At 43.6% G+C, this 16365-nt stretch overlaps 3 protein-coding genes across 5 annotated transcripts in view; 2 read left to right on the forward strand and 1 right to left on the reverse strand.

The window, feature by feature from the left end:
* The window catches only part of DNAH3 (dynein axonemal heavy chain 3), a 67034-nt gene extending 62151 nt beyond the window's left edge, over positions 1 to 4883 (reverse strand). The window contains exons 1-5 of the mRNA XM_005228940.4: positions 4528 to 4883; positions 3958 to 4066; positions 2398 to 2499; positions 1669 to 1894; positions 299 to 368 (exon numbers count right to left, since the gene is read on the reverse strand). Coding sequence (XP_005228997.3) covers positions 299 to 368; positions 1669 to 1894; positions 2398 to 2499; positions 3958 to 3990 — 431 coding nt within the window. The 5' untranslated portion in view covers positions 3991 to 4066; positions 4528 to 4883. The remainder of the gene's footprint in view (positions 1 to 298; positions 369 to 1668; positions 1895 to 2397; positions 2500 to 3957; positions 4067 to 4527) is intronic.
* A 2466-nt stretch (positions 4884 to 7349) lies between these two features.
* On the forward strand, positions 7350 to 12422 carry LDAF1 (lipid droplet assembly factor 1). 3 transcript variants are annotated; one of them, XM_055806553.1, is made up of 5 exons: positions 7350 to 7506; positions 8697 to 8835; positions 9622 to 9790; positions 10185 to 10323; positions 11559 to 12422. In XM_055806553.1, the coding sequence occupies exons 2-5, from the start codon at positions 8764 to 8766 to the stop codon at positions 11650 to 11652; spliced, it is 474 nt and encodes a 157-aa protein (XP_055662528.1). In that variant the 5' UTR covers positions 7350 to 7506; positions 8697 to 8763; the 3' UTR covers positions 11653 to 12422. The 3 variants fall into 3 exon arrangements, with proteins under 3 accessions (XP_055662528.1, XP_005228998.1, XP_027634591.1); XM_005228941.3 differs by lacking the exon at positions 7350 to 7506 and adding an exon at positions 7906 to 8340; XM_027778790.2 differs by lacking the exon at positions 7350 to 7506 and adding an exon at positions 7906 to 8292.
* Positions 12423 to 15270: 2848 nt separating this feature from the next.
* On the forward strand, positions 15271 to 16299 carry LOC106112103 (melanin-concentrating hormone receptor 1-like). Its single transcript, XM_055805190.1, is given in 7 exon segments — positions 15271 to 15319; positions 15322 to 15369; positions 15372 to 15482; positions 15485 to 15603; positions 15606 to 15789; positions 15792 to 15980; positions 15983 to 16299. Coding segments are annotated over 7 exon segments (1017 nt in total).
* The last annotated feature ends 66 nt before the right edge of the window (positions 16300 to 16365 follow it).

Genomic DNA, 16365 nt, shown 5'->3' on the forward strand with positions numbered 1-16365 from the left:
CTGTATCTCTACCAACTAAACTCTTGAGTTCTTAAGTCAGTAATTATGAAAGCAAGATGTTTCCTTTACCATGCCAAAGACTGAAATTTGTCCTGCCACAAAGAAGTAGTTAAAAGCTGCTGTCACTTCAAACACCACAGAATTTCAGTCTTGATGCACATACATTTTTTTGCAGAGACTTAACATTTCATGCTTGGATGCTTAACATAGCATCCAAGTAAAAAGAAATATTAAATCACAACTCAGATATCTAGACTGATTGTAATATTCTGTATCTTTAGAACATTACAGTACATACCTATCAGAATTCCATTGACTTCTTTGTGTAAGTTTGAGCTTTTTCCTAGAAGGATCAAATTCTTTCGAAGCTTTATGCACCAGTTAAGAAAATCACATACTGGAATATTTTTCAAGTAATGTATTACTTCAGACTGGTGAAAACCAGAGCTAACACAATCAATCAGATAATGAAGTAACAGAAAACTACAATGTTACAAGGAAGCCTTTAGTTTTGACCTAGCGTTTAGCAAGACACTAAAATCATCTGTTAAATAAACTTGCTGATTCTGGGACTATGACAGCATTTAGCTCATGCTGAAGACTTCAGTGCTTACTGACCTCCCTGCACAAACCATATTTTCTGCGCTGGGACTTTCTATCTTGAATAAAGAAAAAAGCACTCCTATAAGATGTATAGTTCCACCAAATATACTGCACATGAAAAATTTGCAAAGTACAAACTACTATTTTGTACTTTGTACAAAAATTTGTACAGAGTACAAACAAATAAACAGGTCTTTTAACAAAATTAACACATCACGCCTCTTCACCAAGAAAAGCACCATGACCTGCTTCCCACATCCCACCCATGTACTGGAGATATACACAGAGTAGAAGAACCAGGCGTATGTAAAAAAACTGTTAGAGATCCAATGAACACAACCAAACCTTTCTTAAATAGCATACAAGGGGACTATGCAGATATTGAAACTATTAAGTCTCATCTATCCCAGGGAAATGAAACAATTTCTAACACTTCAGGGAAGCAAAGCAACTATGCAGCATGAGTATACTCACATGCAGACTGACAGTATATAGAATCAACATGTTGAATCAACAGCATATAATATCTCACATTGTAGTATTTACATATACATGCACAGTTTACTAACCAGTAACATCAATTACATGGTTTAGATGTAAACAGTGTATTAAGCAACATTTCTTAGATTTGATCCTCAGGGAAAGATTTTAATGCCTGTCACCCATCTTGTTTTGCTATGCAAGATTTACGAATATGGACATAACAGGGGTGCACATCTAACTTGTTTCCGTTTTCCTGTTAGTACTAACTTTTACTTAGCAAAACTAAGAACCAACCTGTATTTCGTTCATTTCCTGCTTTGCAAACAATTCCCTCCAAATAATTGCATGTGATTATTTGAAGGGACGAACTTAACTAATTAATCATATATTGGCCTTACCTTTATTACAGTTATTCACGCTTTTGGCAATTTGTCTATGCTGACCCTGAAGTGATAAGCTCATAAGCTTTTATTAGGGATAAGCGATTTTCCCAAGGATGATGCTTTAACAGATAAGCAATTAGACATAAAAAGGTATAGAACAAGCAAGGCTAAACTTATAAACACATTCAAATACGGATACACGGTGAGGCTGTTCTCTGCTCTGCTGAACCCAGTGACGTCCCTGTCATTGAAGAGGACTTTAATTTGTGCACATTTTTCAATTTTAAATCCCGTGCAGTAAGAGTATAGTTATTAGCTATGGAGTCACTCGGGCTTCGGTAGTAACTCTGTTCTTTGAATGGAGCTGCCAAAGTCCATGACGCTCGTTGCATCAAAGGAGGATAACAGCTCCTCTTAACAACAAGCTGAAATTGGAGAAAAAAAAAAAAAAGCAGTAGTTTTACACAGCACAGTAATTTAAAGAGTCTTTTTAGAGCTAGAACTGGGTTAAAGATCAATAACTCTGACTCAAGAGTCATTTGACCCCCAATCTATTTTCAGATCCTGATGCTCCACACATGTATAAGAATAATTTTACACGGTGCTTCAGTAGGAGTACTTGTATGGCTTTTTGAATAATCAAAATATTTAACCCAAAATTTAACAGCAAATAATTAACTATAAATTCAAAAGAACAGATTTAAACTGCCAATGTTTAATGTCCAAATTATAACAGAAGTTGTAATGACACTTTTCTAAATAAAAGCAGCTCTACTGAAGGACCTGACAATCTGCTTAGTACTTTAACTTAGTAATTTAAATTATTTTTCCTGTCTTTACTTCAACTGCCAAAGGCGTAAGATGCCTAAAATCACGCTAGCACATATAATTTAGTGCATACCCTGATGCAAGGGGAGAGCACACATACCTGATACAATTCTGAAGGTGCAGCTGAAGCAGAAGCAGGTAGGGGCGGTAACTCCGGTAACCGTTTTGCATGACTCACGTTATACACAGAATTGTTCTGTGACTACAGAGAAATGAAAAACAACTTCAAAGACATTTATGAAATACACTCTTCTGAAAAATATTCATTCAGAAAGAACAAAGACTTTCCATTTTCATTGAAAATTACATATTGCAACTTTTCCAGTTTTAAGGAAATGGACATTCTGTGGAGTGGGTTCCTCATGAAAACAGGTTTTCAGATGGCACTGTTCTTTGTAGTCATTTGATAAAACTTCTAATCAGCAATATATGTCAGAATTAAAAAAAAAACCCAACATTTTTGTATCACTGAAAACAAATCAAATTATTTTAAATATTTTTACTTATACTAAAATAAACACTGGATGTTAAAACATGAAAGCCCACCAGACTGCCAAATTGACAGTGAAACAGTCCAAGTTCCAGAAGAAGCTATATTGCCAGGATGCCACTGAAAGAACAGATTGCTCACAAGGACTCTGCAAAATGTTTTAATACAAATGTCAGAATGCCTAATACATCTAAGAGCTATGTTCCACTTCCTCAAGATGACAATACTTTGAGGTGGCCTTCCAGGACCCAGTACGAAGTTCTCTAATGACATTTTCTCAGAATTATTTAGCCTCACAAGTGCTTCAAGATGTTTTTGAACAGCACCTTTCCTTAGTACAGGCCAAAACCTCACCCCTAGTTTCCTCTGAGCTCCAAAAAACCCCGAATTTGTTTAGGAGATTCTTGAGAAACAAATTCCCAAATACATAGCGGCACTATCAGAAAAAGGAGGTGGAAGTATGTGGCATCTGAATGCGAGTGAATTAAATCAACATGAAAGAGGAAGTTACTACTCAATATAATTATGTTTGAATAACAAATAATTGTTTACATAATTGTTATTACATTTTTAGCATGTTATTATTGCTTTCTGATATATGAACTGGAAAAGTAGGCAGCTCAAACCTAGTTTTCCAGCAGACAAAATTGTGCCCTCCTCAATACCAAAGTACAGGCCAGCCCATTCAGAAATAAAAATTGAGGACAGCCTGATCTGATTTACCTCCTTGGTATTCCCCAGCATGTCTGCACACAGACACACAGAAATCAAGACATTATCACTGCCAAGTATATTTCACTAAAGACAGCATCAATTGCTCTTGATTAATGACTAAAGGATTGGGCCTTAGGGTACTTTCAAAATGCAGTTTATTAGGAGATTTGTTCATTCTTAAAGGTACAAGGGTTATTAAGAAAGCCATTGTTCATTCTAAAATGGCTCTTGGTTTATTTTTTTTTTTGTATTTCAAAAAGTTAAATGCTTGACTAAAGGGATTCTTAGTAATAAGTATATTATAAAGGCTTAGGTCCAAAGAATATTCAACAAGAACAACTGTATTCAAGTAAGAGTTCTTCCAATGTCAAACCACTAGCCACCAGTAATGGCCAATTTCATCTGAAGTTTTGAAAAAGTTATTGAACTTTCACAGTCACTGCTGAAAAAACTTACCCTCAGGAGCCCCGGGCTCTGTGTTGGCTTCATTCTGCTTTGGGTTTTTTGTTTGCTTAGAAGTTTTTGGTCCTCCCTCTCAATACAAGCACACTTGTCGTTACATGCACTGGAACAGAATTAGAGATCATTTCAGATGCTACAGAAGGTGTCAAAACAATCAGCTTCCTATCCCAGCTGCCAGGAAGAAGAAAAATCTCAGCTCTCCCCTTCCTTGTTTACAACACTAAGCTTTCTTCCCCTCCAAACCACACAATCCCTTTTTCTCCATTCCTCTTCAAGCTCACTTTTCACCTTAATCTTTCAAACTCTCTCCAGATGTCTTTCAAGTAAGATTGTTTCCATCCTGCTTTTCCCATTCTCAAAAAAACTGTTTCTTCCCCACTACCTGTTCTCTCCTAATGCCCCAGGGCCTCTGGGCCCCTAATTATGGTTTACAGCAGATGAGCCATACATTAATTGCCATGACAAATAAGCACACGTCAAAAGGAATGGGAAAAGAGAGAGATGACCAGCATGCCTTACACATCCACGAAGTGCACAAGCGAGCAAGGTAAGAGCAGGTACTACCTGCAGGCGCCCTTGTTACCAGTCCCCCTGCCTGTTGCAGCTTGGTGAACTTCTCCGACACTCTGCCTTTCAGTCCTCAGCTTCGTTGCCCCAGTTACAGCATAGCTGAAGGAGCCTGGAGACAGGAATTCCCTCCTCCCTCTCTTCCCCCTGCAGAGAGAAAACAGCCCCTTTCAGTGCAGTGTTTTGCCAAGCTGTGGTCAGGGAGATTCAATTGTGGAACCAATGAGCAACTGTACAGGTTCATTTTACCTCTGAAAGCTACTGAAAACATAGTCCTAAGACATCTGAGATATTCTGACATTTGTATGAAAACATTGCACACAGCAAGGGAGATCCCAGAGCAATAAAGGCTATATAAAACCCAAATTTACTAAGGAAGAAGGGGGGGGGGGTGGGGGGTAATTATTTAATATTCCAAATCTTGAACTCAAACATCTCCACCACTTTTCCACCATTGTGACTCAAACTCCCTGAAGATCCGCTGACAGCAGGTGGGATACTTGTAGCCACAATTCCTCTAAGTCAGCTTGTACACATCTGCCTCCCACTCACAGTCATCACTATGTCCTGAAAGAGTCCTCTACCAAATTTCTTCAGAAATGGGATTTATTACCATCCAACATGAAATCTCGTGCAGTCTCCTTATACCGACCCTCAAGAGATGCCTTGTACATTTTCTGCCAACATAGTGAGACTTCCATTTTAACTTAAACTCTTTCCCAACATCTCTGGATGCTAATTTTCATCCCATTTTCTGTAAACTGTGAGAATGGCTGATACCCAAGTTAACAGCACCGTTTTCCTTGTATCTTGACCTAATACCAACTACAAGTGGAACATTGTTCCTGCCTGGCCACACATGAAAGCTGCTGCTATAAACTGAGCTGCTCTTTAAACACAAGGCAGCAGCGTGGGGTACAGAACCACTGCTGCTCATGCTGGAGTTGACAGTTGTTTGGCTAGTGTGCAGTAACTTTCCAAATACTTCGGTGCTGGTTTGCAACCTGAGTATTTTCCTACTAATTCGAGCTGATGCTGGCATGAAGACAAGCTCGATTAAGCAACAGTTTTAGTAACTACTGTCCCTCCATGCACAACTTGGATGCTTATATATGCACGCCCTCTGAAGTTAAATAAATTAACTTGTGTTGCTTGGGAAGCATTAAAAACAGTTATTTCATACATAAAGAGATTATATGTGAATGTTTAGCAAAGAAATAATTATGCATAGCAGGAACTAAGTTGTACAAGACTACCTCCAAAACTGCAGCTATGGCTTGTCTCCAGAACAACCACAAATTTTTAACTTTCAATATACTTCTAAACTCGGTGGAGCCATTGAACTTCATAGTGCCATTATCACTGTCACACCCCTTTTAGAAATGCATACAAAATCAACACACTGAAATTGAACTTTACATACACTAGTCTACTAGGCATATCAATACACAAGGCACTTCAATAGTATGATACAAACACTTCAACAGTTCAAGCAAAATAAACTTGCCCTCACCATCCTCTTGTTGCAAGTATCATGTGCTGGGCTTTTAGAACCCATGATCTAAATCTGCATTAATATGGAAATCGCTCTTTTACTCCTGCTTTCCACATAGCCCCTTGTATCTGAAGAGCTCACTGAAACCAGCACCTCAAAGGCACAGAGCTCTGACGGACTGATAGGTTAAAAACCTCAGGCTTTATAAAACCTCTCTTTGTAGTGGAAGACCAGCACACACCAAATTAAACAGGCTATTGATTTTGTTCTCTTTAAAAACGATCATTAAACCATTCACGTTCAGTTTTGCAATACTCTGAGTGGCATCAATCAAAAAGAGTGATTAAAGCAGTCACAAGACACACAAATATTTTACTGATTTCTGACTGTAATTTACAGCGTGAAAAATTCTGTGTAGCCAAACGCAGGAATTCAGTGAAGCTTCACACTGGCATGTAACACCATCACGCCGCCTCTGGAATGGGCCAGGCTGAACCCTCATGCCACACACCTCATCCAGCGCCACTTCCAAGGGGGACAGCCCCAGCCAAATGCTGGGACACCACAGGACGCACCCATCTGGCTGACAACCCAGCTGAATCTTCAAAGCCATTACTCCTCCCGTGGCGCACAGGTCTGCCATGCCACACGGCCACGCAAACACCTGTGGTGGTGGCAGGGCTGGGTGGAAACACGTGGGGACAGGTAACTGGGGGCAGGGGGGACACCACTGAAGCCTTTCACTGCTGCTGTCCCACGACGCCTCACGGCCCAAGTGCCTCAGTCACAGCTCATGGAAGGCTGCTCCTTCGCAGCCCCGGCTCGGCAGGCAGCAGCCCCTCTGCGGGGGACAGTGGGCTTAGAGCCGCCTGTCTGGGTGATGCCGGCCACGCGGGCCCTCAGGTGCAGCTCGAAGTGCGGTGGCACCCCGAAGCCACCCGCAGCCCCCCGCCACCTTGGCCTGCGGCACCCCCAGCGGCCTGCTCCCCTATGCTTCCCCGGGGAGCACCCGGGCGTCCGCATGTCCCCTCCCAAGTTCTCCACGGCTCGAGGCTGCGTCCCCCTCACCGCACATGGCCCTGCGACGCTCCCTGAGGGCACCCAGCACCGAGCTGCTGCGGCGGCGCCCGGGGGCTGAAGGGCAGGGCAGGAAGGGGGACGCGGAAGGGCACAAAGAGAAATGATTAAAAAGCCACTAAAGCTCCGGGTGTCCTGTGGAGACCTTCCCGGCGCCATCCTCGCTAAGTGCCCCGCCGCACCGCCCGCGCCACCTCACGGGTGCCCTGCCCCGGCCCGCTCCCCCCCTCAGCCTCCCCGGCCCTGCCCGCCGCGCCGCCGGCCCCCGCGGGGAGGAGACGGCGGCGGGAGAGGGCGGCGGCGCTTCCCTCAACCCCGGCAGGCCCAGCCCGGGCCGCGCTGGGCGTCGCATCGGGAGGGCGAGGCGCAGAGGCGGGCTGCGGCCCGACGGCCAGCGGCCGCAGGTGAGAGGGACGTCCCCAGCCCGGCGGAGGGAGGGAGGGAGGGAGGGAGGGCGGGGAGCGGCGCCGCCCCGCTCCGCCTGGCCGGGGGCTGCGGGGCGGCCTGTCAGCCCGGGCCGCCGCTCGGTCGCAGCGGGAGGGCGGGCGCCAGCAGCGGCGCGCAGCCCGGCGGGAGCGGGAGCCGCGTCCCCCTTACCTCCCTCGGCTCGGGCGGGCAGCGCGGCCCGGCCCGCGGCCACAGGGCTTCGGTGCCGCGCGGCCTCCGCCCGCCCCGCTCGCTGGGGAGACCCGCGCTGTGCGCGGCGCTACGGCCCGCGCCGGCCGCTGCTGCCCGGGGAGCCGCCGGTAGCGCAAGGGCCGCGTGTAGCGCCGGTGGGGGGGGGGCGGGGGGGCCGTGGCGCGGCTCCTGCCCTCGCTGTGCAGCGTCCGGCGCGGGGTGCAGGCCGCGGTGCCGTGCCGTGCCGTGCCGTGCCGTGCCGGCCGTAACGGGGCGGGCGGGCCCTCGCCAGGGACGGCTGCGTGGGAGCACGGTGCGAACGAGGGAGGGTCCCTGTGTACAGGCGGCGTCTCCGGCGGGAATGCTGACACCGTGCCCCTGGAGCGGTACCAGCAGAACGCTTGTCCTGGCCTTCCGCTGGCAGGGCCCCGCCGGCAGCAGCAGGTGGCATTTTCGTGGGGGAAGGGCTGATGTTGCCAGAGGTGATGTTGCCTTTAAACTGTCACAGTTCGTATCTTCAGAGCATTTGAACGCGTTTTGCCGTCTCACACGGAGCTCTGAAGCTGTCCAGGGTGAGGTTTCATTTCTGAAGGCAAGGCTACGCACAAAAACACCCCTCGGTAACGTGTTTCCAGCTGCCAGCACTAGTAGCGATAAATGGTCCATGTGGATAGTCAGAATTGATGGTCTTAATGGTGATTCAGCACCCTCATGGTTAAATACGGTTAAATATGGGGTTAGTGTTATAAGGGAAGGTGGGAATCACCTTGGATCTTGGTCCTTGGCTTTGGGAGTTTCCTAAGAGTTTTCAGGCACAATCCCCCTACACCAGGTACGCTTTTGTAAAAGTAATGTTTTAGACTCCGTGTATCCCATTAACGCTTGAAATCTACATTCTCTGTTTTTGCAAAAGACATATTTTGTTTTCGAAAAAACTTCTCTATGAGCCTGTTACTAATTGTACCTTAATTTTAAGGAGAATTGGATGGCTGAGTGAGAACTGGTTGTTCAGAAGATTCACAGTCGTGGCTGAGGATTACAACATGTCTAAAGAAATGCAAGAACTGCAGAAGCAATGGCACTCCGTGGTGCAGTCCATCCACAGCAACTCAAATGTCAGTCTGGATTATAATCCTATAAAATACATTCATAAAGTTACTCCTTTCATAACTGTTGAAATACCACACCCCAATTTATTTTATTTACTGGTATAAGCATTTGAGATAATAGAGTGGCATTTTATTGAAATGGTTGTGCTGCTACAAAAAGAACAAAAACTACAGTGCATATTTTTTTAAGAGAAAGGAAGTGTCTTTACTACAGTAAAATTTCAGCGTATAGGTGTGACTGCCTCTGTAAAAGGTAATTATTTTTTTTTTCTACCAGTAACATTAAATTCCTAACAACTTAGTGCGGGCATGTCTGTATCACAGTACTTATGCTCAAGAAATGAACAGGTTGCACATATTACTGAGGCATGGAAAAAAGAAAAATAATTTCTAAATATTATAGGATTTTTTCTTAACAAATACAGTTCTCTAGATCAAAGTCATAGTTGTTGAGACCCCACTGAAATCTGTGCAGCTAAATTAATTTGGATTTTTTACTTGTTTTCAGCTTGTGGTTTGTTTTTGTTTGTGGGGTTTTTTTTAATTTGTACAAGACTGGATGGGAAGTGCAAGAGAAACGTGTCTGTTGCTGGTAGAATTATATTTGCTATAAAGTTATCTACATTTTCAGTAAGTCCTCATGCTTTTGAAATTTAGAGGCAACAGCTGCCCTCTATTCGAGCTGCAGACTTACAAAAAGGTGCTACCTGTAGTTCACTGAGTAGCGGTAATCTTTAAGTTATCTATGACAAGAGATGAAAACAATCTGAAATGTTTTTCTTTCATCCACAGGTTGTTGCATTTATGAATTCTCGTGTTGGCCAATATTTAGATGACCATCCTTTTGTTGCCTTATCACTCCTGGTGTTTATTGCACTGTCTGCTATTCCCGTTGCATTTTTCCTGATTTTTGTTGTTACAACAGCCGTAATGGCCTGTATCGGTGTCATAGTCATGGAAGGTATTGTATGCATGCATGTATGTACTTAATCTGTTTTAAGGCATGTTGTCTTTTTTTTTCTTCTTCTTCTTCCTTCTGGAGTTCCCAGTTCAAGCAATTGAGGATTTCTGGATGTAGTCCTCAGGTCTCAGCAGTAGTGAAACTCAATAGGAGAGTAGTAATCTGATTAGGTGTAGTCTGTACGGGGGAACTCCTACTTCCCTTTCTAATCTCAACCACCAGGATAAACCTAATCCATTTATCTTGACCATGCATAGCTTTTATAGAGGCTAGCTAGTTGATTGCAGGAGACTGTTTTTCCCAAATGGTTTGAAGTTGGGGTTGTGGTAGAATGTCAGCACTTCTAATTTGTATATAAATTTGTGTAAATAACAAACTGATTTTCTTTTATTAGGTATTGTAATAGCCACAGGTGGCATAGCTCTCCTTTGCGTTCTGTGTGGCCTGGGTGCACTTTCACTGGGCGTTTCTGGAGTACTGAGTGTTTGTTATGTCGTCCTTTCGACTCTGGTCAACTACTGGTATGCGTCAAGGTGAGTATTGATGTCTTGATCCATGCCTGAATTTCAAACTGCACGACAGTACTATTGCATTTATTATTTCATTTATTTTAAGTGAGCCACTGTTGCTTAGTTATATAAACATTTCTTGAATGCTAGAGCATCTTTGGCTACCCTGGTGGCTTAATGTGTAGCATATAAATGTCTAGTCATCGATACATATTTTATTGAGAATTAATACGTGCACTCTTTCCTATTTAGGAAAGAGGAAATGTAAATAGTCTTTAAATGGGCATGTGCTAACACAACATGACATCAAGCAATAAAATACACCTTTGTCTCACTCAGAGTATTTGTTGCTTTAAATGTCATTAAAACGTTCCTAAACACTGGACTTTGCTTAGAGGATGAACCTTTTGCCATTCTTTCTGTATGGCGACCCAGCTATCTCTGCTTACCTGCATTTGTAGAGTAACGGACCAAAATTAGTTGTAGATTTGGGATAGGCAGAGAGGTAGTTAAAGGGACAATGTGACCAAAATAGAAGTTACAGGGTTTGCCGGATGCTGCACGCGTGCAGCTTGCCAGTGGTATCTCCCAGTGCTTTAGGCTTGGAGGCCTGTTTCGGCAGCATTACCGGAGCCAAGCTTTTACCAAGCGTCTGTCTGGGAGTAACAGGCGCTAGCAGGTTGCGCTGGAGTGCCACCTGTTGTCCCTTTAAATATCTACCAGGGAATGAATAACGATTATGGCTTTTTAAGCACAGAGAAGAGCAATAAGAAAAATTGCAGCTGCTCCCTCCTAGTCTGCTCCTTCATCACAGCTGTGCTTCCTGCACAGCTCTCAAGGCCACACAGAATTGCCTGTGGAGCCTGTGGTATTGTCAAGATGACAAGATGATGGCGCAAGGCCCAGTGTGCTTGCATTTGTTTCAGGACTTCATACCACTTGTCCAGGGCATGCCATCACATCTGTAATATTGCCCACCGATTCCAGAAAAGACTTCTTTTTTCCATAGCATATCTGAATATGCAACCCAACCTACAGATCAGCCATATTAACTTACAGCTTTGGTGTTAAAACAGGTAATATCTGGTCTTTTTATGTTCCTGTGTCTTTTGAGAGAAGCTCAAGTAGACCTGCAGCAGATGTTCCACAAGTCTCAGACAGGTTTACATCTCACACTGCTCACCTTTTTTGAGCAAAAAGTTAAAAGACTATAATCTTATGGAAGAACACGCTGTAAAACCTTTCTTTCCTTCTGACAGGGGTCAGATAAGGAAGCAAGAAGTTAATGGAAGTTTGCCACAGAAGAGTCCTTCTGTCTTGGATCTTTCTGCCAATAATGGAAAGAATGAATAAGTGGGTTTTTCCACACTTCCCTCATAAGCACTTAACCTTACTCTTCTGACCTTTGCTATGTAATTATTTACTCATCAAGCATTCAGCCTTTGCGCATTCCTTATGGGAACTGAAAAAATCAATAGGCATCTTACATTGGCAATGTAAAACTAATATTAAGAATAACCATTAAGCAGCAGTGTGTTGCAATATTAAGTCTATGTGCATGATGGAATGTTCCACAGAATTTGGTAAAGGGATGTAATAACTGCTACTGTTAAGTCAGTGACAATTGAGAGAAAGGGTAGGTAAATATTTGACTTCCCATTTGTTGCTGGAGTTCTGGATGTACTATCTTTTGAAATTTGTATGCAGCAGTTGGTCATTTTGATACATAAGTGTCAAAGTTCAGAACACGAGAAATGTGTTTTGAAAGTTAAAAAGTATTTTTAAGCCTTAACAGCCTTTGTTAAAATAGTATGAGCACACCATGCTAATGCTTTGTATTTATTATATGAGGAAAGCTGGGGTTTATCATCTGTTAGGTCATAGTATAAGCTTTTATATTATATACCTTAAAATGTTGCATTGTTCTGAAGGGATATTTTCCTTCTTCCTATTGCCTCATCACATCAATGGTATGGTATGCAGTTAGGTCTTGCATTTTTTCATGTTAAGTATTTAATTGCCTGTTTTGCTTCTCAGTTGTAACTCAGTTGTATGTCATTTAAACTTTTCATTTTTGCAAATGCCATATTATTGTTGAGCATTATTAAACTAATAAAGTTAGATGCTTTCTTAAAGTGCTGTTTGTTTAACCAGGTTGTCGTTACTCTTGCTTAGCCTACAGTAAAACCTCTTCCAGATCTACTTCTAGGAAGGCTCCATTTGGAACTGAATTCTTCTCCGTTAAAGTATTTTGGCTGGCCAGTAATGCTGAGCCACAAACTACAGATTACTCCCCTTCTCATGCCTGTAAAGGACATGCAGAATCCTAAGGGCTGAACTAGTGTAATACTCCGGTTTTGCGTGAACCAACACACTGTTTGGCTCCAACATGGAGTCAAAGTTTATCTGAGCCATAATGTGTTCTGCACAGTATGGGTGGTAACACTTCCAGCTGTAGTGATAAGCTGGCACTACACTTCAGCAGTGGAGTAAAATCATCCTTAGTCCTAATCAGTGTTACTCTCTGCAGAAGACAGACAGGACCTGATGCTAATTCATAAAGGGCTTGAGTATTTACTATATTACAGTTAAATGTGAAGGATTTACAGAATGGAGACCATAACAGGAGATCTCTTTCATAATTTACCAAGACAATATTTTTTCACTTGCTTCAAGGCTTTATCCCAGACTTTTTAACTTCTGTGTGGTGGTAGTAGTATACAAGCAGTAAGAAGAAAAAAAGCCACCAACAAACAGAAACAGTACTTTCTCTACTTCCCTTGTAACAAAAGCTAGTGCTGTAATAACTTTACATGACATACAGCCTGGAGATATCTATCTGCAAGGTAGAACAAAGGTTTTTCATGAATATATATACTTTTTTTTTGTGGTTGTTACATTGCCAGTATCCCCACTTCAGGATGAAATCTGCAGCTGCTGTCAATTACAGTAGAGCTCTGCCAGTTTACAGCAGGTGAGGGTCAGTGGTGGGGGATAGAATACTGTTCATAATCGCATGGTGCTGTAGAGTGATGCACATTGCAGCTGTAGGTAATCCAACCTAACACCAAATTCCCCAGTGCATACACTGGACTGCAAAAAACCTGAAAAATACTGCTGGTTGCAAGTGAAGAAACTCCAACAAGGTAGCATGTTGGAGGTGTTGAGGTGAAGGAGGTTTTTTGCACTGGCTGATAAATGGAATACATTACCCCTTGTGCAAATGGACCGGTGCCTGCTCTAAGAGTTGTGCAGTACTGAAATAACTGTTTCTAAGTGCTAGAAATCCTTACAGCTAGCAAAAAGTGAGCCTTGAAATAGCATTCTAGCCGTTACAGAATCCTCCCTGCCTCTCACCAGGCTACGGCCCCCCCACCATCAGGATACAGTTTGAATCTAATCTTACTTTTTCTGGGCAGTAATACCTTCAGTCTAGGAGTTTACAGGCTGCTAAGAGGACTAGTGGTTTTGAGGGAAATAAGGCAGAGGTTAGCATGAATGGATTATAACACAACCACCACCTCATTTACTTCACATTTCCAGTTGTTTGCCTTTTTTACTGCTGAGTTGCTGTAATTTGAAATACACCTTCAAAATAAATCCCATGTTTATCTCCTGTTCTCTTCTATCAGTCTACCTGAAATGAAACATGCATAACTATTACTGTGCTTGAAACCTCCAAATGAATAGGAATGGAAAAGGCACTTCACAGGAGGGAAATAACAATGCTTTTTATCACCCATGTTGCAACTTACCAGGCCAGAAAAACTCTAGCTTTCTGCATACTTATTCACACAGCTTGTACCTTTTCACTTGTAACATGATCTTGCTTCAGAATTAAAACAGATTAACCCCAATCTAAGCTCACAAATCTTGCTGCAATCTTGACTTCAGGTTAACATGGTTCTTTGCAGAATTCTATTGAACTGTTTATACTCAATTAGACCCTAAAACCAAAGCGTGCTCTCAATGCTGGGTATCTATCATTTTGTTTAAAGGATTTTATTTACTTCCAGACCCCGTTTGCCTCTCCAGAGTACAAGTTCATTGCTTAGTCTATTAGTGAATCCTGATCACTGCCTGAAGCACTAAAATGAAATTCTGCTCTCCCTGCAAATGTATTTCCAGCACTCCACTGCCAGCTCGGCAACAGGCACTGCCTTATTACATCCTAGCATCTCTGCCGGGTGGTGGTGCAGGGAGCATAAGAGCTGCTTTTTAACCTGCATTAACGGCTGCTGCTGATGCTCGGAGCAGTGGCTTTGAGCAGCTCCACAGAGCTCCAAGGAATCGGCAGCCTTTTTTCTTACAACATGGAAGATTCTTCAAGCTGCTGCTGGGGACCAATTTTTCCTGAAGGATGGATTTTAAAACAAATCCCAGAGCTTGAATAGCTGCGTCCCCAACAGCTCCAAGGCTGTTCAAAACTTTTCTCTACCTGGTAAGTGCAATAAACAGGTAAGTGAAAATATACATTAGTATGAAAGCTATAAAAGCACAGGCAGGAGGGAAGAAAAATCACTTATGTGAAACAGGTTTGTAGAAAGCCTGAACGTGGATATTATCCATAATCGATCAACATATGTATCAGATATGAATACATGTATCAAAACATACTCATATGTAAGTATGCATTTGAAATTGTGTATATACACATAACATGGAATGACACACACATCGGTGCTCTTCCCTTCTGTTAACGTGTGTTCATACACATGAAAAATGAGTGTGTGCACATTTGATTAGATACATGTTTTATGTAAACATTTATGAAAGCTGCTGAGAAAGCGCCTGCATGCAGCTAGCCACAGCCACACACACAAAGCACTTTCATGTGCCTGAGAAATCTGTTACTTGCATTCAGAGCACTCACTATCTGTTAGAAGCCAGAATATCCCCAAGGCATATCCTCACCAGTGGTCCTGGCACAGGTTTTTCCTGCCCACACCAGTCTCTGCAGGTGACCCCAGCATGAGCTATGGCAGCTTCATCCTGCCCACCCTGTTTGGTATCATCTGTCTGTGGGCATTATTGGTAACAGCCTGGTTATCTGTACAGTCTTAAATCTGGCCCTAGCAGTAGCATCCCAGATACCTTCATTATCAGCCTCTCCATGGTGTATCTGCCCTTCCTCATCCACCAGCTGCTGGGGAGCAGAGCCTGGTGCTTTGGGGAGACAATGTGCAAGTCATCACTTCCCTGGATGCCAACAACCAGTTCACCAGCACCTATATCCTCACCACTATGTCCATTGACTGCTACCTGGCCACCATCTACCCCTTCACCTCCACTTGCTTCAGGAAGCCCCCCCTGTGGCAATCCTTGTCACCTGTGCACCCTGGGTCCTCTCCATCCTCAGCATTACACCTGCTTGGATGTATGCTCAGCTCATCCCTTTGCCTGGAGGTCTACTAGGCTGTGGGATTCATCTGCCAGACCCCCAGAGGAACATTCATTGGTACACTCTCTACCAGTTCTTCCAGGTCTTTGCCATCCCTTTGGCTTCATCACAGTGGCTTACAGGAGGATCCTGCTCAAGATGGCCAGGTCCTCAGAAGCACTGATGGGCCACAGATGCACGAGGGCTCGAGCAAAGAGGCTGACCCATACAGCAACTGCCATTTGCGTCGCCTTCATCTGCTGGGCACCTTTCCACATCCTGCAAGTGGCCCAGCTCACCACGGCCCCACTCTGCTTTTCCACTATGCCTACAATGTGGCTGTTGGCCTGGGGTTTGCCAACAGTTGTCTGAACCCCTTTATATCTTGCTGGGCCAAAATTTCCAGAGGTGGCTCGGTGTTTGTGGAAGGCCATCTACTGCAGGGCTGGCTTCCCCAAATGGGAGCAAAAGCATGTGAGAGGATGCAATTGGGTCAGGACAGCCACTGCTGCATTTGGTGTCCATCTCTGGTAGGTATCAAGACCCACAGGATTTCAGGTGTGCCTCTACAAGCCAGCCACTCCTCTTGCCTGAGGAAACAGTTGGTGGCAGGCAGGTGAGCACCACACTACATCTCCTCTGGAACAGATCTTTACTTGGCCAGGAGTCAAGGCTGTGGCAGCATT

This window comes from Falco peregrinus, chromosome 5, assembly GCF_023634155.1.
Source record: "Falco peregrinus isolate bFalPer1 chromosome 5, bFalPer1.pri, whole genome shotgun sequence".
NCBI classification, from domain to species: domain Eukaryota; kingdom Metazoa; phylum Chordata; class Aves; order Falconiformes; family Falconidae; genus Falco; species Falco peregrinus.

Bases quoted from the DNA above. Each gene is read 5' to 3' on its own strand.
- LDAF1 (XM_055806553.1), top strand. From the start codon at position 8,764: ATGTCTAAAGAAATGCAAGAACTGCAGAAGCAATGGCACTCCGTGGTG. The intron at 8,836-9,621 runs GTCAGTCTGGAT...TTTCATCCACAG, and splicing joins CCATCCACAGCAACTCAAAT to GTTGTTGCATTTATGAATTC. The intron at 10,324-11,558 runs GTGAGTATTGAT...TCCTTCTGACAG, and splicing joins AACTACTGGTATGCGTCAAG to GGGTCAGATAAGGAAGCAAG.